Source organism: Kryptolebias marmoratus, linkage group LG4, assembly GCF_001649575.2.
Source record: "Kryptolebias marmoratus isolate JLee-2015 linkage group LG4, ASM164957v2, whole genome shotgun sequence".
Lineage (NCBI taxonomy): Eukaryota > Metazoa > Chordata > Actinopteri > Cyprinodontiformes > Rivulidae > Kryptolebias > Kryptolebias marmoratus.
The window spans coordinates 1,115,881-1,134,125 of record NC_051433.1 but is presented as its reverse complement, the minus strand read 5'-3'; the positions used below and the strand labels follow the sequence as shown (position 1 = coordinate 1,134,125).

The window sequence follows — 18,245 nt, the reverse complement described above, 5'->3', positions numbered from 1 at the left end:
AGATCATCGGTCTGTTTGGATCTGAACCACAGAGATCATCGGTCTGTTTGGATCTGAACCACAGAGATCATCGGTCTGTTTGGATCTGAACCACAGAGATCATCGGTCTGTTTGGATCTGAAATCACAGAAAAGTATTGTTTTTTTGTGGTTTTAAATCATTTTCATCCTATTGCTCAGTACGTCTGGTAAAAAATAAAACTCTTCAGAAGTTTTGGAGGTCGTCTTTGACAGCAGATCTGTTTGTTTGTGTGATGATCCGTGTGTTCCTTGGTACATGAAGAAGCATTCTGTCTGCAGCAGATGCTTTAACCACAGGAGCAGGCAGGAGGCGGTCCGGGGGGGTCTGAGTGTTCAGAGGCAGCTCTCACAAGAAGCTGGATCATAGAAAAATGGAGACAGTTGGCTGATTTTGGACGATAAACAGAGGACGTCATCAGAAATCAAGTGCATCATCAAATCTGTTAAAAGGGCTCAACGGTCAGAGCGAACACCTGGAACAGACTTTTGTTTAACTCTTGGTGTATCAAACAGGACGTTTTACTGTTTGTTTTAAATTTATCATAGAAATGATCATTTCTTGGTGCAGCTGGGGGCAGAAGGGATTTGGAGGCCTCTGGATTTGGTGTTTGCTGTCCCGTTGGCGTCATCATGTTGTGATCTCCAGCTCTCACTGCAGCAGCGTGAAGCAGCTGGGATGAGGATCAGCACCTCCATACCTCAAGTGGAGCAGTTTAAGTATCTCGGGAGGAAATAATGGACAGACGGATCGGTGCAGCTTCTGCAGTATTGTTTTCTCTGTGGCCGTCTGTCGTGGTGAAGACGGAGCTGAGCTGCAAGGCGAAGCTCTCCGTTTATCAGTCGTCTACGTTCCTACCCTCACCTGTGGTCATGAACTCTGGGTTGTGACTGAACGAATGAGGTCTCAGGTGCAGGTGGTTGAAATGAGTAGAGCCGCTGCTCCTCCACATGGAGAGGAGCCAGCTGAGGTGGGGTTCAGGACTCCTCCCTAGGGAGGATTTCAGGGCATGTCCAACTGGTAGGAGACCCCAGGGAAGACCCAAGACATGCTGGAGAGACTGTCTCTCGGCTGGCCCGGGGACACCTTGGAATCCTCCTGGAGGAGCTGGAAGAGGTGGCTGAGGACAGAGATGTCTCGGCCTCCTGACCTGCTTAACTAACTACAAGTTAGTTAGGGTTAGGGTCCCAACTATGTGGGCACGGCCATTTTAAAAGCAAAAACATAAAGCAGACAGTCCTAAATGTTAAAGTGTCGACTAAGATTTGCGTTTTTTAAGATACTTTTTCTGGTTTAAACAGTTTGCTGCTGTGCTGACACTTGTGCTACATTAATTAGGCCTGCAGGACTTGAGGACAAAATGAGCTCGTGTTGTGAGAAGCATGAACTGCTGCGAGGTGGTCCGATGTTTGGACCGGCGGCTGGAGGAGGTGGACAGGACCAGGGAAGGGAACGGGACTACAGCTGCATAATTATTTGAAGAAAAATCCAATAATCACAGAGAAACGTTTTGGTTAAATGACTTTGGATAGTAATTTCATCATGTTGGTCATCATCAGGTGAAGAGTAACATTTAAACTCATTAATAACAATCAGTTAAACACAGACACTGGAAGAATCATTAATATAATAATGTTCAGTCCTGTGTGTGTTTCTCACATCCCATCAGCTGCATCATGTTTGACACGCTGCGTCTGCACACCGCTGCTTTTATAGCTGACATTTTCCGTTTGGTAAACTTTCAGAAATCAATCCCACAATTCATGTCATTTCAACTGAGGACAAAAAAAAAATCTATGTAGGTTGACTTTAGGCTTTCTTGGTTCCCATGGTAACAAAGTATCAGAAAATATTAGCAGATATTTTTTCTTCTGGAGCACTCCATGTGGCTGCACATAAATTCTTTATTCTCATCACAAACAGTTAAAAAAACCACGTTCAGGTTTTAAAAACTGTCTGAAATGGGGCCGTGATTGTTGTTTGTTACGGATTAATCTGAAATCTATAGTTAGAAGCACCTCCACCATGTGATTTTTGTTAGAAACTGTCTCGTTCTGAAGTGCAGCAGGTTTTAAACAGCCTGAAACATTAATGATTAGTTTCTCTGGCTGTGCAGCTGTTCATCGTCCGGTCACGTCACAGATCATTACTCTAAGCAGCAACAAACACGCAGCATGTGACCGAGTGGAAAAAGCCTCGTCCTGCTAAACTCTAATCGAGCTTGGACAACAAAATGTAATTTATAGAATTACAGGAAATGCTTTCTTTCCTGAGGACTTAGACGCTATTTGGTAGTTTCCATGGCAACAGTGGAGGCTGACTGGCTGTCAAAGACCTGAGGGGTGGGAGTTGCACCCTTGGACAGGTAAAGCAAAGTGAAAGACCGTCCCCCCCTTATACAGCAGAAAGAGAGACAGAGAGATGGAGGACAGCCTCCCCTCCCGCCGCTGGCTGGGGGGTGGGGAGGGGGTGAGGAACAGGGAGGATGGAGGGACAGAGGGACAGATGGATGAATGGAGGGGTTACCTTTGTTGCGATTTTCGGGGGGTCCTTGTTTTTTACCTGTTCGGACAGAGAGAGAGGGCGGAATGCTGATAAGATGGCTCAAAGGAAAAGATCGACTCAAACTGAGGGAGAAAACAAAATTCAAACTGATAGAAACCCACAGGTGTGTGTGTGTGGTGTGTGTGCTGTGGGCAGGAATGGACGGATCAGACGAGAGAGACACGAGACTTCACTCTGCAGAGAACCACCGACATCTAACCCAGAGTCTGACGGGATGTCAAAATGTTTACGTGCATCTTATTAAATTTACATGAGCTGACTCTGAGAAACAAACAGTTGTGTGTGTTTGTACACACTGAGGATCTAAATTTGATTTTTTTAAAAACAACAGGTGGATGAGTTGTGTGTGGTTTTGTTTTTGGACCATTAAAATGTCTCCCACTCTTTAGGTGGACTCTGAACATTGATGACGTGGTTCTCCTCAGGAGAAATCCCATTCAGGTTTGTTTGTTTTGGCTTGTTTGTTTGTTTGTTTGAAATTGGCCAGCAGGTGATAAACTTTGAGTGTCTCTCTCTGCTGAGCTGGTACATTCAGCCGGGTCACAATGAATGCCTGACAAACTCAAACTTTAGCCAATAAAATAAATGGTCAGACAAAAACAAAGTAAAGAAAACGACGAGTAAAAGGGTGTTAGCATGATCACAAGCAAATCTGAAGCAGTAGAGACGGACTGCAGAAGCCTGTTGGTTTGTATCAGTCAGCCCTGAGACACTGAAGGTTTCCGTTTCCAGAAACAATCTGTGTGACACAAAAAAGATGCTCTGCAGCTTTATACCATTAAAATCTGTTGCTCGCTTTCCTACACATAAACCCATAATCAGAAATAAATGAGACCCTAATGGAGAGTTTGTTCATGTGGCCAATCACAGAACTGCCCAGCTTCAAAATATAATATAAAAACATTTCACCAGAGCAGCAGCAGACCAACTTCATTTTTCTAAAAGAACACCATCGGTGTGTAAAGAGTTTCAACCAGTCAGAGACGCAGCTTTTTCCTGCATCGATGACAGAGAGGCCGAGGTTAACGGTTCTCTTAACGCAGAGACGAGCAGACATCTCAGCTCAGTTTGATAAATGTTTGTCATCCATGTTTGTTTAAAGAGTAAACAAACATGGATGACTATCGACACGCTGCTGCTGCCATCTGTGCAGCTATCTGCTCTTCTGACGCTACTTCCTGTGTCCCACCCTCTCTTTTCATTGGCTGTTGGCAACACGTTTAAAGGTGATTGACTGTGACTGAGGTCGGGTCTGCTCTCCTCACACCCAAACAGATTTTTGGTCCAAGAAGCCGAGTTTGTGGGTTTGTTGTGTTTCAGTTTCAGAGTTAAATGAAGTGCAGGGGCAGATGATTAAATAAATGTGTCAACTCATCGGGTCAATACTTGAGCCGTGTCTTAGCGACAGATAAAATATAAATGTGTTCATCTTTGGTCTCATTTATTCAGTCATGGTGTTTTGTTTCAGAATCAAGTTCAAAATGGCCCCTCAGACAGTTCTGCTGTTTTCAGTCCAAACTGGAGGCATCAGCCAGAACATCAGAAAACCAACACAAGCTGAAACAGAACCTTCAGAACTGTTCTTCTAGTCGTACTTTCTTCTCAGGACTTCAGACTTACAGTCGTCATATGACCTTTGACACTCGGTTGTGTTTGCGCGACATGTGTGACAGCTGCTTTTTCATGTCTTACTTTTCTTGACCTTCTTCTCCTCTTCATGCTCGCTGCTGCCCAACAGGGTTACGATGATGCCTGTTTGAGAGTTGAGGCCGACAGCTGACACCATCATCCTGCCAGATCCTTCCATCACATGAGTCCCTGAGGAAGGATTTCACAAGCAAGGTGTCACAACACAAACCAGGCTTTCTCTGTAATTGTCTCTGTGTTTCCCTCCGTTTGAAACACATCCTTTCATTTATTCTGTGAATACTGTCTGTGTGTGTGTGTGTGTTGGTGTGAGTCTGTGTGTGTGGGCATCGTGTGACTGAGAACAGGCGCTCACCGGACAGCAACATGGGGTCCTTCTCCAGTGATTTCCGAACCTGATCGGTCTCTCCGGTCAGAGTGCTCTCATCGAGCTTCAGGTCGTTCCCTTGGATCAGGATCCCATCGGCAGGCAGCAGGTCTCCTGCAGGCAGGGGTCAGAGGTCAGGGGGTCTTATACTCGAGGCTCAACACCAAAACAGTTTGTCTGCTGTTATTAAACCAAATTCAGCAACCAGGCTTCTAAGGAAAACACAATTAGAGCAAACTTGTCCAAATGTTTGAGTTTGCATTAGAATAATGTGTTTATAATAAATTTTGTCTTTATAAACGTTCTGAACAAAGACAATCAGCCAAGCTGTGCCTGTAGATCAGGCTTATCCAAATATTTAGGACGGTTTCATATAAACCCTGTCAACAGAACAATAAACTGACCCCATCCAGGAACTAACACCTGGTTAAAAGCCGTTTACTGAACTCTGTGAACATCAGAGTTATCCCAGCTTCCCTCCACCTTTCAAAGTCTGATCTCTGTTACCGTATTTGATCTGAGCGATGTCTCCCACCACGATCTCAGCCACAGGGATCTGGATAACCTGCCCTTTACGGATGACGGTGAACTTTTGTTCCTTTTCGATGCGGTTCTGCAGCCCACGGAACTGTTTCTCCTTGGACCAGTCGTTGAAGGCTGTCACCAGGACCACGATGATGACCGAGAACAGGATGGCGGCGCCCTCGATCCAGCCCGCCTGAGACTCTCCCTCGTCCTCGACGCCGCCTGCAGCTTGGCCACATGCTGACAGACAAATTCAGACAAGTTCAAAATGACAAATAGATTTTTAAAATGAACTGTCCTTTTTATTTTCAACACAAACTAAAGATGCGTGACGAAGGCAGACAGGTAAAAGATCCTCTAACAGAATCATTTCCCATCCTTCACCTCTCAGGAAGTTAGGAGCTTTAAGGACTGAACTGTTCTGAAAACCAACGGGTTTGTTATCTTTTTGCAACAACATTTTCCCATCGTACGGTTTAAATGCCTGACTTAATCAAATGAAGATACCACAGAAAGAGTTTTGTTGTTTTGCTTATAAATAAAAGTTTTATAAATAAACAGCTGATCATAAGTTGGTTTAAAATTTGTCCCGAGGTCAAGAAAGAGATGACTGAACGATGTTTTAACTGTGCAAAAAAATTACTATAAGTAAATATGGTGTATTATAAGATTATTATTATTAAATATGTAATATTATTTAAGAATGAAATGTAATAATTGCATATTTGTTTTTAAATAAGAGCAATTAAATCATGTGATGTATTTTGGTTCCTGTGGTTTCTTTAATCTTTAATACCACTTTAACAGTTTCACACAAACTGCAGTATTTTTCTCTGGTTTAAAGAATTTAGAAAGCTTCACGTTCTGAGCAATCCTTACATCAGTCTGAATGTTGGAGATCAAAAAACTCAAGTCAGAAGGAGCTCAACATTTCAGTCACATGACGTGTCGAGAAGTTATGATATGGAGCTAATTAAAAATGGAGAAAAGGTACAAACGTAGATGTAAAAAGTCTTTACCTTGTAAAAACTAAGGAAATTAACAGAGAAAGAGAAAGCAAACCCTTAAAATGAGTATAAATGAGATGGTTTTTGTCATGGATCATGGTTAAAGAGGATATAATCTGATAGGTTTATAAGTTTTCGAGGAAGAATCTAAACCTGGGAGGAACTGACCTTCAGCGTTGCCCCCTGGTGGGTGGTAGAAGGACAGACCCAACGAAATGATCGCAGCAATTTCCAGGATAATAAGTGTTACATCCTGCAGAGCCTCCCACACCAGCTGCAGGAAGGTTTTGGGCTTCTTTGGGGGAATAAAGTTCTTTCCAAACAACGCTTGACGTTTTTCTAAATCCACTGGGTTTCCAGACAGACCTGCAGACACAAACAAGGCAGAGCAACGTTTCCAGGACTGATCAATTAAAGGCAAGTAGTTTGGATTTTCTTATTGTTTAAATCACTTTTGTCCTGAGTGACCACATGTGATCAGATCTGTGTTAAACAACACGACATACACACACACACACACACACACACACACGCACACACAGAGCAACAAACAGAACATTGACAGCTTCATGATATTTCTATAAAGTACAAGAGGAAGGAAAACTTTTTTCAAACGTTTATATTTTTAGGATTCATCTAAAAAAATAAATCTGACATTTTGATAAAGTGAAACGTGAAGTAAAAGGAGCGTAGAAAAAGTGACGGTGCAGGGTTCAGCGTCGGGGCTTTTCAGCTCAGAACTTCATAAACATCTTTCTCCACCGCCCTCCTACAGCTGGTTGGTTGTTAGATGTAATTTTATGACTCAATAAATAAGAAAACCCTAAAAGGCCGCTCTAACTACTAATACCAGGAGCCAAACATGTCTGACTGCTCAGAAAAGTATGAGTCTGTGTGTGTGTGTGTGTGTGTGTGTGTGTGAGGGTGTGAGGGTGTGTGGGGTGTGTGTGTGTGCGTGCGCGCGTGTGTGTGCAGACCAGTATTTTTAGGTAAACCCTCATCATGGATCTCTTGAAGCTACAGTTCCTCTTTCATGAGGACTCATCACAGAAACACACAAACTCTCACCTGCAGCCAGCTCACGTCACTGTGAGCAAAATGAGGTCCGAGGGCCAGAAGCGGGCCTTGAGCCGGCTTATTCCGGCCCTAACGTCCTCATACAAAATTAAACTTAAAATAAATTCAGAAAAAGTAGGATTTTAGAAATAAATCCTCCTTCAGAAGCGTTAGTTCACGGTGTTTGATATGCTGAGTGGTGTAATTCAACAAAATGATGTTTAACTTCCTGACATAATTCAGCCATCTACAGGAACGCAACATGTTGTGTTGTGAAGGCTCCACAGACCCCCACCCTCTCGTTTTGTCTGCAGTACTGATGAATCCATTGAAGCTTTAAGCAAACCTGACTGCTGTCCTGCTGAAAACACAATCTGCTGCTCCATCAGAGCCAATAATCAGCACTGCACCACCTGAACAGACCAATCAAACCTTTACTGAAGCTGTTTACAAATCAGGAAAAAAAAGACAAATTCATTTATAATGAGAAGAAATGCAACTAATCAAACATCAGCTAGGTTCAGGGAATTTAAGGAGACATGTTTTTAAGGAGACATGTTTACCTGCTCCTCTGCTCAAAGCATCAAATCATATCTGGAAACTGTTGATTCCTGGTTTTGTTTCCCAGCAGGAACTCGTTCAGGAACATGAACACATTTGACTCTGGAAGGCTGCATCCACTTTAGGCTCTTTACTTGTGGATTTTATTTTTAAAGAATGGGAGCAAATTAAATTCTAAAAACAGAGCAACCATCTGCAGTTTGTTAGACTTCATTAATTAACAATGGGTAACCAGCAGCTTACTGTTAACAACAAAACCTGATTTCCATTTAAAGATGGATATTTCTGAATGAATGCTGTATGTGGATCTGTGAACAGCAGACTCCCGGTAAAAGCGGGACATGTGCAGTGGAACGTGAGGTGAATTTGAGACGACTGAGAAGCCGGTCTCTGTTCGTCTGCAGGAACATCAGCTCAGACGTGCTCCTGAGAAATGGTTCTAACACCGTCTGTTTTCTGAGAACAAGGAAAACAATTCAGAACCCAAAGCTAACAGTTAGATCCTAATGTGATAAAGATGAAAACTATCAGAGTGATTGGTGATGAGAAGAAGCCAAATCAAATTAGAGATGAGATGAAATAAAATAAGGAGACATGAGATGAGATGGAAGTAGGTCAGGAGAGATTAATGAGAGGTGAGGAAGAGAAGAAACATGAGAGAAAGTGAGACTGTGGCAGTTTTAACTCAGATTATGAGACAGAAGGTGAGATGAAGCCAAGGGAAGAGAAATAAGAAGCAGGAATGATGTTAGAATGAGAATCAGTCACTTTAAATACAGGAAGCAGAACATTAACCAGCAACAATCAAATCTAAATGTTTCTGAAACACAAAGCTGATCAAGCTGTCCAAAACCAGAGTCACAACAAAAAACTCCACTTAAAATGTATGTTTAAAAGGTACAACTAAACTGAAGAACAAACGTGTTCAGATCATGAACAGCAAACAAATTTACCAACAGAGACGGGCGAGAAAACAGAATAAAATGAGCTAAAACATGAGGAGAGGAATTATGGGATTAGATGAAGTGAGCAGAGAGTCAGATGGATCTGAACCTCTCAGATCAAAAACTCAGGAGTGAAGCATTGTTAAAAACTGGACTCAAATAACTAGCTGGAAGGAGGAACACTAAAAACAGACCCAGGTTCTGACTGTGATGTCAGAGCAAACAGGAAAAGGTGTCGGGTCGCTGTTCCTGTTGGGTTCAGACCCAACACGTGGTTCTGAGCTTCATGTCCACTTTCCACTTCCTGGTCATGAATGAATAAAAGCCACCAACAACACAAAAATACTTCACTTATTTGCAGTTTGATCTCATTAATTAGAACAACAATATAAAGTTGGAAAACTGAATTTTGGTTCAAATTCTTTGGTTTTTGAGAGTAAATATGGCTCAATAAGATGAGAAACTGACATTAAATGAGGAGATTTGAAGAAACGTGATACCAGATGTGTCCAGGTGAGACATCAGCTGAACTGTAGAGAGCTGACAGGAAGGGTTGCAATGAAAGAACCAGGAGATGATCAATGATCCATTTTAAATCAGCAGAAGAAAATCAAGCCTAATTCCTGCGTACAGCAGCGTGTGTTAGTCTGAGTGTATGAGAGCATCAATCCAACATCCCATAACAGGTTTAAAAATACACCAGCAGTCAGAAGCATCATCATCAGTGTTTGGTTTGATCATTTAAACCCCAGTGACTGCACTGAAAGCTGCTGTCACACTAAAATACAGAACAGGATCACAGAGAACAGTTCTGATGTTCTGCTGGCAGGTCTCATCCAGCGCCTGGCAGCAGCCCACAGAAAATGTAGACTCCAGCTTCAACATCTGAAGACACACCCATGATGTTCCTGAACAGAAACAGACTTCATTGGTCCAACAGAAACTGATCCAGCCTACAGTGTCATCAGCCAACCTGCAGCTCTGTCTACTGAGGTCAATCCAAAGGTCAAAGTTCATACGCCCCTGAGTCAAAACGGAACGAGTGTACAGGTGAACTCAGAAACGCCGTCACCTGACGCTGCAGCTTCAACTTCCTTTGTTTCGGTTGACGATTCGCCTCTGATCTGCCAGAACTACCAAAGTAGAACAACAGCGGCTTAACGAGTACATTTCTCTGAGCCAATATGGTGCGACCGATGTGTGAAAAGGGTAACAGTCTTCACGTTTATTTATTCTCCCTCTGTTACAGAGACTGAGTGCGCTCCCTTCATCATCACTGCACTTCATCTACCAGCTGTCTGCTTCTACAAATATCACCATTCCTTCTGAGCTGCGCTAACAGACACAAACACATCCACAAATTAGTCAAAGTGAAGTCGCTTCAACCAGCGTCAAGTACTGAAACCAAAATCCCTGCTGTGTTCACCACCTGCTGCAGTCACCTTTTAAAAAAATAAGAAGAGCTTTTGGAATAAACATATTCTGATCAAGTCAAAGGAAACAAAAAGTCCCCTCTCCAGGTGTGGTGGGAGTGGCTTCATCAGGTGCTGACCACAGACACGTATCATAATGTTGGACTAAGCGTCCGGCCTGCTTTCATTCTTGGGAGTTCAAGGCAGCAGGACACTGTTTACAGAAGCTGCCATGTTGTATTTTAGAACCAGAGCCTGTGTGCTTTAAGCCCCGCCTACTCTCCCACAATCAATCAGTGTCACATGACCGTTCTTAAGCATGAAAAAAATCTAAACATATGAGAAAAATAATATTTGACCATACAGCAACAGGGTAAGAACTACATGAATCAACACCTAAAAGGAAAAATAATAAACTGTTTCTCAAGATGACTGAAAGAAATCAGCATCAGTATCAGGAAGCAGCTGCCCTGCAGAGCAATTCTCTGTCATCTGTGCAGGAACTGAAGAAATCTGAACACAGAGGATTTATTTCAGTATTATATTCAGTCAGCCTCACATTACAAATAATTTATAACCACATAAAGACAAATGAATGCTTTGATGCAGACATCATTAACACGCTGACTGGAGTGTCTTTTAAATATAAATTTAAAATAATTCCATTTAAATCAGCTCTATCATCTCTTCTGAAAGTTGTTTAAGAAAAATAAAATGCAGGATGATGAATTTTTTTGTCATTTTGGTTAAAAAACATCAGATTGAACAGAAGAGTTAAAGTTCTGAACCAGCAGGACAGAAAACCCTGACAGGATATAAACCTGCAGCTCACCTCCTCTCCTGCAGAGGCTCTCTGAAACAACAAAATCACTCATTTTAACTTTTTTAATATCACAGAAAACTTTAAGAGATAATTGTAGAAGTTCCAGGATTCTGCTGGACCTTCTGCAGGTCCTCGTGAGGCTCAGGTTGTTTGTTACAGAGGACAGGAGGACAGCTTCAACTGGACCTCCCACACCAAGAACTCGCCAGCAGGCAGGAAAAAACCTGAACCCTCATAAAATACTATAAGTGTGCATCAATATTTTGGGAGCTATTTTCAGGTATACAGATTAAAATATTTTTAATAAAAACTAGCTTAAATTCTGGATTTATAAATTAAACATCAGCTGCAAAGAAAAAACATTCACTGCGTCCCAAAGAACCGACCAGAACCAGAAACCAGTTTGATGATCTCAAATTGTTTCTGTCATCCAAAATCAAACTTGTTGACGTCTTTTGGTTGGCTCTTTAATGAGACAGATCCCTGTGAGTAAGTCCACAACGTTCAGGATTTGAATCTAACACCATCAAGTCAGAATTTTCTAAAATTAAACATTAAACCTGTCCTGGCTTCAAACTCTTCCACATAAAGAGATAAAAGCAGAGCTTCTCTCCTGAGCAGTGACAACAGGAAATGTTTGTTTCATAAACCTAAAATAATGGTTTATTTTTAGAGCGATGTGAGTTTCTCTGAAGCTGGGCTCGTGATGAAATGTGTTCAACGTGTTTGGGTGACGATGTCAACGCACCTGGAACTAAAACAGTGAATTATCACAGAAGGTAAGAGTCAGGTTTTCTGTTGTTGGAAATAAGATTCAGAGTTTCAGATCAGGATCCTGGGACTCTCAGGTTTCATGAACCTTTCTCTGCTCATCTGAAACATGACACCAGCCAAACAACACACTTTTCAGAATTTCCATGTGGTTTTTGACACCAAACCTCAAAATTTCTATATCCGTGATGTATTAGTAATCTAGGTTTTTCTGTCGATGACATTCTTACATTTCGTTTTTGGTGTTCGTTGGTTTGTTTGGCTGTCCGTCTGTTAGCAAGATTACTTAAAAACTAACGAACAGATGTTGATGAAATTTTCAGGAAATGTTGGGGTTGTCACAAAAAACAAGTGATTACATTTTGATGGTGATCCAGATGAAGATCTGGGTCCGACCCTAAGGCCTTGGCAGAGGTTTGTACTCTCAGTTTCTTCCATTTAAAACACCACAAACAGCCTGCAGGAATCAGATAAGAGCCTTCAATAAACCACAGAACGAGACGTCTGTTGGCACAAAAACATAAAAGACCAACACAGAGACATCTTCCAAACAATGGCTGTTTGGTAAAATTAGTTTAATCGGATTTTTAATCAACGTTTTTTGTTTTTTTCAGTAGTGTGAGGTGACGTTCAACAGCACGCCTCCAACGTGTCCAGTTGTCCAGTTTAAGTCTGGTGTTACCACAAAACTTAATGTTGGAATGTTATTAATAAAATGTTGGAATTCATTAAAATTCCTGACACCAAGAGAAAAGTCTGAGTTGTGTTTGATGTGTTTTTAACATCAGGTCACATTAAAAACACATCCGTCTCACACCTGCGACACTGCAGAAGCTTTAATAAGTCTGACATGTTGAAACCTTTCAAACAAAGTGGTGAGGCAGTGAGTGAACCTTTCTGCCTCTGAGTCCACACGGTCAGTTCAGGGACTTGGCAACAGGACAGAAAAGTCAACCACTGCAAATAAAAAATGGATGAATAAATTAAAAGCCCAATTAAGAGCTGAGCCAACAAATATAAACCAGCCAAAAAGAACTGAATCATCATGAAGCCAGATGGTCATTCAGGGCTGTTTTTTCTACATTTACTCTGCTGGGCTTCAGGGGACATCAGGGGTTTCCCTCTGAGACAAACATTTAGGCTTTAGTATTTGCTGACTTTAGTGGACAATAACGTCCATCATTCCATCCATTTTCTTTACCCCCTTCTCTTTTCCAGGAGGCGGGGAGCTGGTGTCTGTCTCCAGCAGTCACTATTTGAGAGGCAGGGGACACCCTGGACAAACACTCACACCTGGGGGCAGTTTAGTTACCTGCGTGTTTCTGACACCGGCGTACCCGGAGTAAACCCACACGTGCACGCGGAGAACAANGGGACAGGTCTCCAGTCCGTCACAGGGACACAGACACAAACAACCCTTCGGCCTCTCCCTGATGGCCCTACCCTGCATGTTTCTGGTCTGTGGGAGGAACCTGGAGGATGAACAGTCGATATAAAAATGCACCCAGCTTCATCAGAGACATGTATTAAATATTAGACTGAGTGTCCCAGTGTGCTCTTGTTGTTGGGAGTTGAAGCCAGCCAGAAGCTGCCATGTTGTATTTTTGGAACCAGAGTCTGTGCACTAATGATGTGGGGCTTTAAGCCCCGCCTACTCCCCCGCACACAATCATGGTGTCACATTGAAGCTGGAAATAACTTCTTTCAGCTAAACTTAAAGAAAGGAATATTTAAAGAAACTACGGTAAGAACTACCTGAATCTACAACAGTCTGTTGAAATTTATGAGGTGTATTTTTATTTTACCAAGAGGAAAGTCCCGTTTGTTCACATGGAGGAGCAGGACCGGGAGACACTGTAACAGCTGACACTTCCCTCATGGAGTTTAGTAATTTAATAAAAGTTGAAGAGCTTTATCAACTGAAATGCCCAACATGCATCAGGGTTTGTTCAAGCAAACAGATCTGTTTTCTTTATCGTCTCGTATTATGATGACCAGTGACTGGATGAGACATGACGTCCCTGTGGGTTCTACAGGAACCAGAGACGTTTAGACTGTTTGTATTCATGTGACTGATTAAAAAAAGGGTACTCCAGAGGTCATCTTTAAAATAAAGTCATCAGTTTCCAGCTCCACCATCTTGGCTGAATATATCTAAACGGTACAGATGAAGAGTGATGAATGATAAAAGCTGACAGGAATGTTTTACAGCCCGACCCTCTGCTGCTTTGATTCTAAAACCTCTAAAACCCCACGCCTTCACACACCAACTGAATGTGATGTGACGACAGCACAGGGCATTTTACTACAGGAGGACAAATATTATCTGACAGCCTTTTTTGAGCGTTTGCTCTCAATCTTACAGCCCTCCACCCATTTTTCCTCCTCTCCCCGTCTCTCTATCTGCAGTGAAAATATAATTACACTTCTTTCATTAAAGTGAGTAATTTCTTACGTAGAGGACGCAACTACAAATGTCCTCTGATTACTAAATGGAACAGAGCAATGATCTATGGAGCCATTAGGGGAGCGGGCTGGAACTAATTTCAATCCTGGAATGGACCGATGGCAACTCACACACACACACACACACACACACAGGGATCAAAGGATGAGGGAGGGAGGAATAAACAGCAGCATGTCGGCCATTTTCTGGTCTCACTCCGAGCTCTGACTGAAACCCAAAACTGATCATCTTCTGTCAATAAATAAGGAATGTTTCCATCTTTTACCAAAACATTTTGGTGGTTGGGTCAAAGACACCCACACACACAGCGTTGATTTGTGTGTGTCTGTCAGTAATTACTGAGGTGTTTCCATCAACTCATCTGAGCAGGAGTTACAGGACACACACATTACTCCTGCAGAGTGTTTTTACACTGCTGTGTCACAGTTCAGTCACAAAATCCCAACGCCGTGCTGAGTGTTGAAAATGAAGTGCAGACAGCAGCAGATTAGGCAGAACACCAGGACGTCAGTACAGTAAATGAAGATGAGCAATCAGACTTTCATTCAGCTGCTCTGCTCTCGTTTTATCGACAGGCAGATATGGAGACAAGACAAACGATGTGCATCTGTGCTGATGCTGTTGTTTCACCAAGAAACAACCAAACACAGAGCACCTGAAGCTTCGAGGACCTGTAGTAATTCCACCTAAACTGACAGCAGATATTACTGTTGATTTTTTGGCATGTTCCTCACAAGATTTAAAATGCAGAACTCTATGCAGCTCACACAATGAGTAAAGACAGGGAGTCCTCCTTGTTTGAAAACTGTCAGAAGCAGAAACGAACACTGAGGTGAGACAGAAGTCAGCATTGTCACACTGCAGGGAAATGCCACAACTAAAGTTAGTGTAGCAAACACCTTTTCTGTCTGATTTAAACACACAAACTACAACAAGGTCCGCTCTGAAAGCAGTGTTTGTGTCTGAGCGCTGCGGCCCACAGGAAAAGCTTGTTGAGGCGTCAGGGTTGTGTTTCAGGTGAAAACACTGAACTTGTCTCTGAGTTTCTTTGCTTTTAATTCTGATCACAAAATTCTTAGCTGTCAGTATTAACACATGCAGTAAAAAGTTAACGAGTTAAACGGTTATAAGTTTGTTACTATGTGTATATGAGTGAGTTACAGTGTTAGAAGTGTGTCTGTGTGTTTAAACTGTACACAAATAGGTAGTATAATGTATTTAAGTTTATTTTTATCATTTTTATGGAATGTTTTGTGTAGCTTTCTGTTGAACACAGCTTGGTGTGGTGCACTAAAACAATCCTACCTTCTATAGGTGACGTTTTCAGGCGGCGGCAGATGCCCTGCACGTCTCCAAACTCCTCTTGGATCTTGCTGACGGCCTCGGCACTCCGCTGCGTCATCAGGTCCTTCAGTTCCTTCATCGTCACCCCAAAGTCCCCGTCATGGTTGCCCTCGGCAACTGAATTTCCCGGCGGGTGGTCGGCCGTGTTATTGGCCATGTTGGTGCTGGTTACAGTGGAGTTGTTCCTCTGACTGTCTTTGCTGAAGGCTGAATACTGACCGTCAGTTCACAGAGCTTGTGGGTAGTGTAGTTTTCACAGGAGGCAGTTGGAGGAGACAAATACGAGGTTTAAATCCAGACCTGGACGGGCATTCTCCTTTGGGTTACCATGGAAACGAGGAAGTAAACATGTTCCTTTGGCTTCACGCTGCAGAGGAAACAGACACAGAAACATTTTTAGGAATCAGAGAAGCTAAATCATCTGAACACAGAGCAGACAAACATCAGCAGAGTTCAGGACTCACTCTGTTTTTTTAATTAATAGCACAGAGACTAATTTAGCCAATTAGAAGAGTTTCTTGTCTCAGGATAATAAAGAGGCTGGTATAAACTGATCATCAGTTTATGTTGCTCCTCTGAGACTCATGAATGTTTAAGAAATCTCTGATCCCCCTGAACCATCTGCAGTAAGTTTATTATTACGACACCAAAAATATCCTGTTTTTAATGACTAATTTTTCTTCTGATTCATTAGTGAGATTTTACATCAAATAAAATCATCATCATTATTAAATATGTTGTTGATTTCCTTTCAGCTGCTGCCTTCTTCAGGGGTCACCACAGCAGGCGAACTTCGCACGAAAGATTGGGCAAATGTTTCACGCCGGATGCTCTTCCTGACGCAACCTGAGCCTCGGGGTTATGGAGCTGCGGTACTGACTACCGAGCAACCGCAGCCCCTCATCATCATTATTATTAAATACAAAACACCTAACTGATTGTTTTTTTCTTGATTTTATAAACATTAAATCAACCATCAAGACAAATCTCAGATTTTACTCCAAACTACAAGTCTGAGATGTGTGAAAATGATCAGAGTACACAAATAACAAAAATAAAGTTTGATTGTCAGAAAGTCTGGGAGCCAGCCGACTGTGGATCACGTCTGTTAACAGGTGGGTGATGGACGTCCAGGTGAAGAACATTTTCAGGCTCAGATCTGTTCCACCTGCCCTGGTTCATCACTGACCTCAGGTTCAGATCAATCAGGTGAGAAAAGGAACATTGATAACATTTATTTCTCTCAGTGAACGTAGACCCACACTGCTTTCTTTGAAGGTTGAGTAAAATATTTGTCTTTATCAGTCATAAAGTCTTAAAAATTAACTTTTACATCACAGGTTCTTCACAGCTCCTGATCTTGTGTCACAGACGTCACATTAAATATTTTATCAGAATTAAAAATAACCCTGTGGCTGTTTTCAGTTTATAACTGAAAACAGCCACAGTTTTCAGTTTATAACATTTTCTGACATAAATTCATCAAAACTGAAACAAAGAATGCTGACACTGTTTCTATAGTGTGGTTGGAAAGTTACTTATTTCACTTCTGTTTTCTCTGAGGCCTTCTCTGAGGCTTGGAACGTAGGGATAATGAGATCACCCAAATATACAAGCACTACCATCTAGAACAAATCTAAATGTTTTAAACAATAACTTGCATTTGTTGTTAGGGTTTTTTACAGAGTCCAATAAAGCTTCAAGCTGAATTTGATAAATGTATTTTATCTGTGCCCATGAAATGTGATATTTTAGTATTTTCCATCCCTCAGAGGTGCACTTCAGCAAAGTAAGAACAATGCTGTGATCAAATAATTCAGGTAAAGTCTGATCAGTGAACAGAGGGGCAGAAACACATTGTGCAGATTCAGAACATTTTCACACACACACCTTGTGTTAAGGACAGCACCACACCCAGGTCCAAAGGTAAGTTTTTCTATCTTTAGACCTGAACGACACACCTGTTCTTACCCGTCAGGTGTCACAGTGGGGAAAAGCAACAACGCAATGACACAAACACACGCTCACCTGAACTGATGCAGCAAACTGACAAGCTGTGTTTTTCAGTTTGCTTAACAAATAGCATTAGGCATATATTTAAATCAGGGAGTAAAGGATGAGTGTGCCGCAGAGTGAATGAGTGAATCAGCTGAGCTCTGGCTGGAATCGTGTTACAGCCTCTTTAAAAGCACATTAACAGACTGAAAGCCATACAACAATCATCAGTAATAAAAGCTACTCATCTTTCAGTCCAGGTTTGTTTCAAACTGCGTTCAGCAGCTCAGATGATCAAACAAATGAACTGTTAATCTAAAAATAATCAGACTCGCTGCTGGAAGCCCTGATGTGCTTCTAAACAAACTGATAAAAGGATTTAAAATAAATTACTGCCCTTCTGTCACGTGTGACAGAAAAATGCTTTGCAACAACAGAAATCAATGAACACAAGTTCTGATAGCTGCTCATCTCACCCTGACAAGCTGCTTCCTGTTGTTATGGATTTATTTTTAACTCTTTACTTATGCTGCACAGATTTATCACTGAGGAATCAAAACCACTCAGAGCCTTTAAAGGTGAAGCTGGTAGCAAAGAGCTGTGTTACAATTACTCATATTACAACAAAAACCTGCAGGAAACACTTTCATAACCAACTATTACAACAGATGATAAGAAACTTTAATGTTGAGGACATTAACGACACGGACAGGACCAAAGAGACAGCAGACAAAGGAGAGTAG

The 18,245-nt window shown here is 41.9% G+C and overlaps 1 protein-coding gene across 6 annotated transcripts in view; it reads right to left on the bottom strand.

Moving 5' to 3' along the window:
* Nucleotides 1-18,245, bottom strand: part of LOC108250956 (plasma membrane calcium-transporting ATPase 1-like) — a 67,395-nt gene that overhangs the window by 27,216 nt on the left and 21,934 nt on the right. For 4 of the 6 annotated variants that reach the window (XM_037975297.1, XM_017441067.3, XM_017441069.3 and 1 more), the window contains 6 exons: nucleotides 15,469-15,874; nucleotides 6,298-6,495; nucleotides 5,105-5,362; nucleotides 4,586-4,711; nucleotides 4,276-4,401; nucleotides 2,545-2,580 (listed from right to left, as the gene is read on the bottom strand). In XM_037975297.1, coding sequence (XP_037831225.1) covers nucleotides 2,545-2,580; nucleotides 4,276-4,401; nucleotides 4,586-4,711; nucleotides 5,105-5,362; nucleotides 6,298-6,495; nucleotides 15,469-15,664 — 940 coding nt within the window. In that variant the 5' untranslated portion in view covers nucleotides 15,665-15,874. The remainder of the gene's footprint in view (nucleotides 1-2,544; nucleotides 2,581-4,275; nucleotides 4,402-4,585; nucleotides 4,712-5,104; nucleotides 5,363-6,297; nucleotides 6,496-15,468; nucleotides 15,875-18,245) is intronic. The other 2 variants (XM_017441070.3, XM_017441071.3) reach the window with 1 other exon arrangement.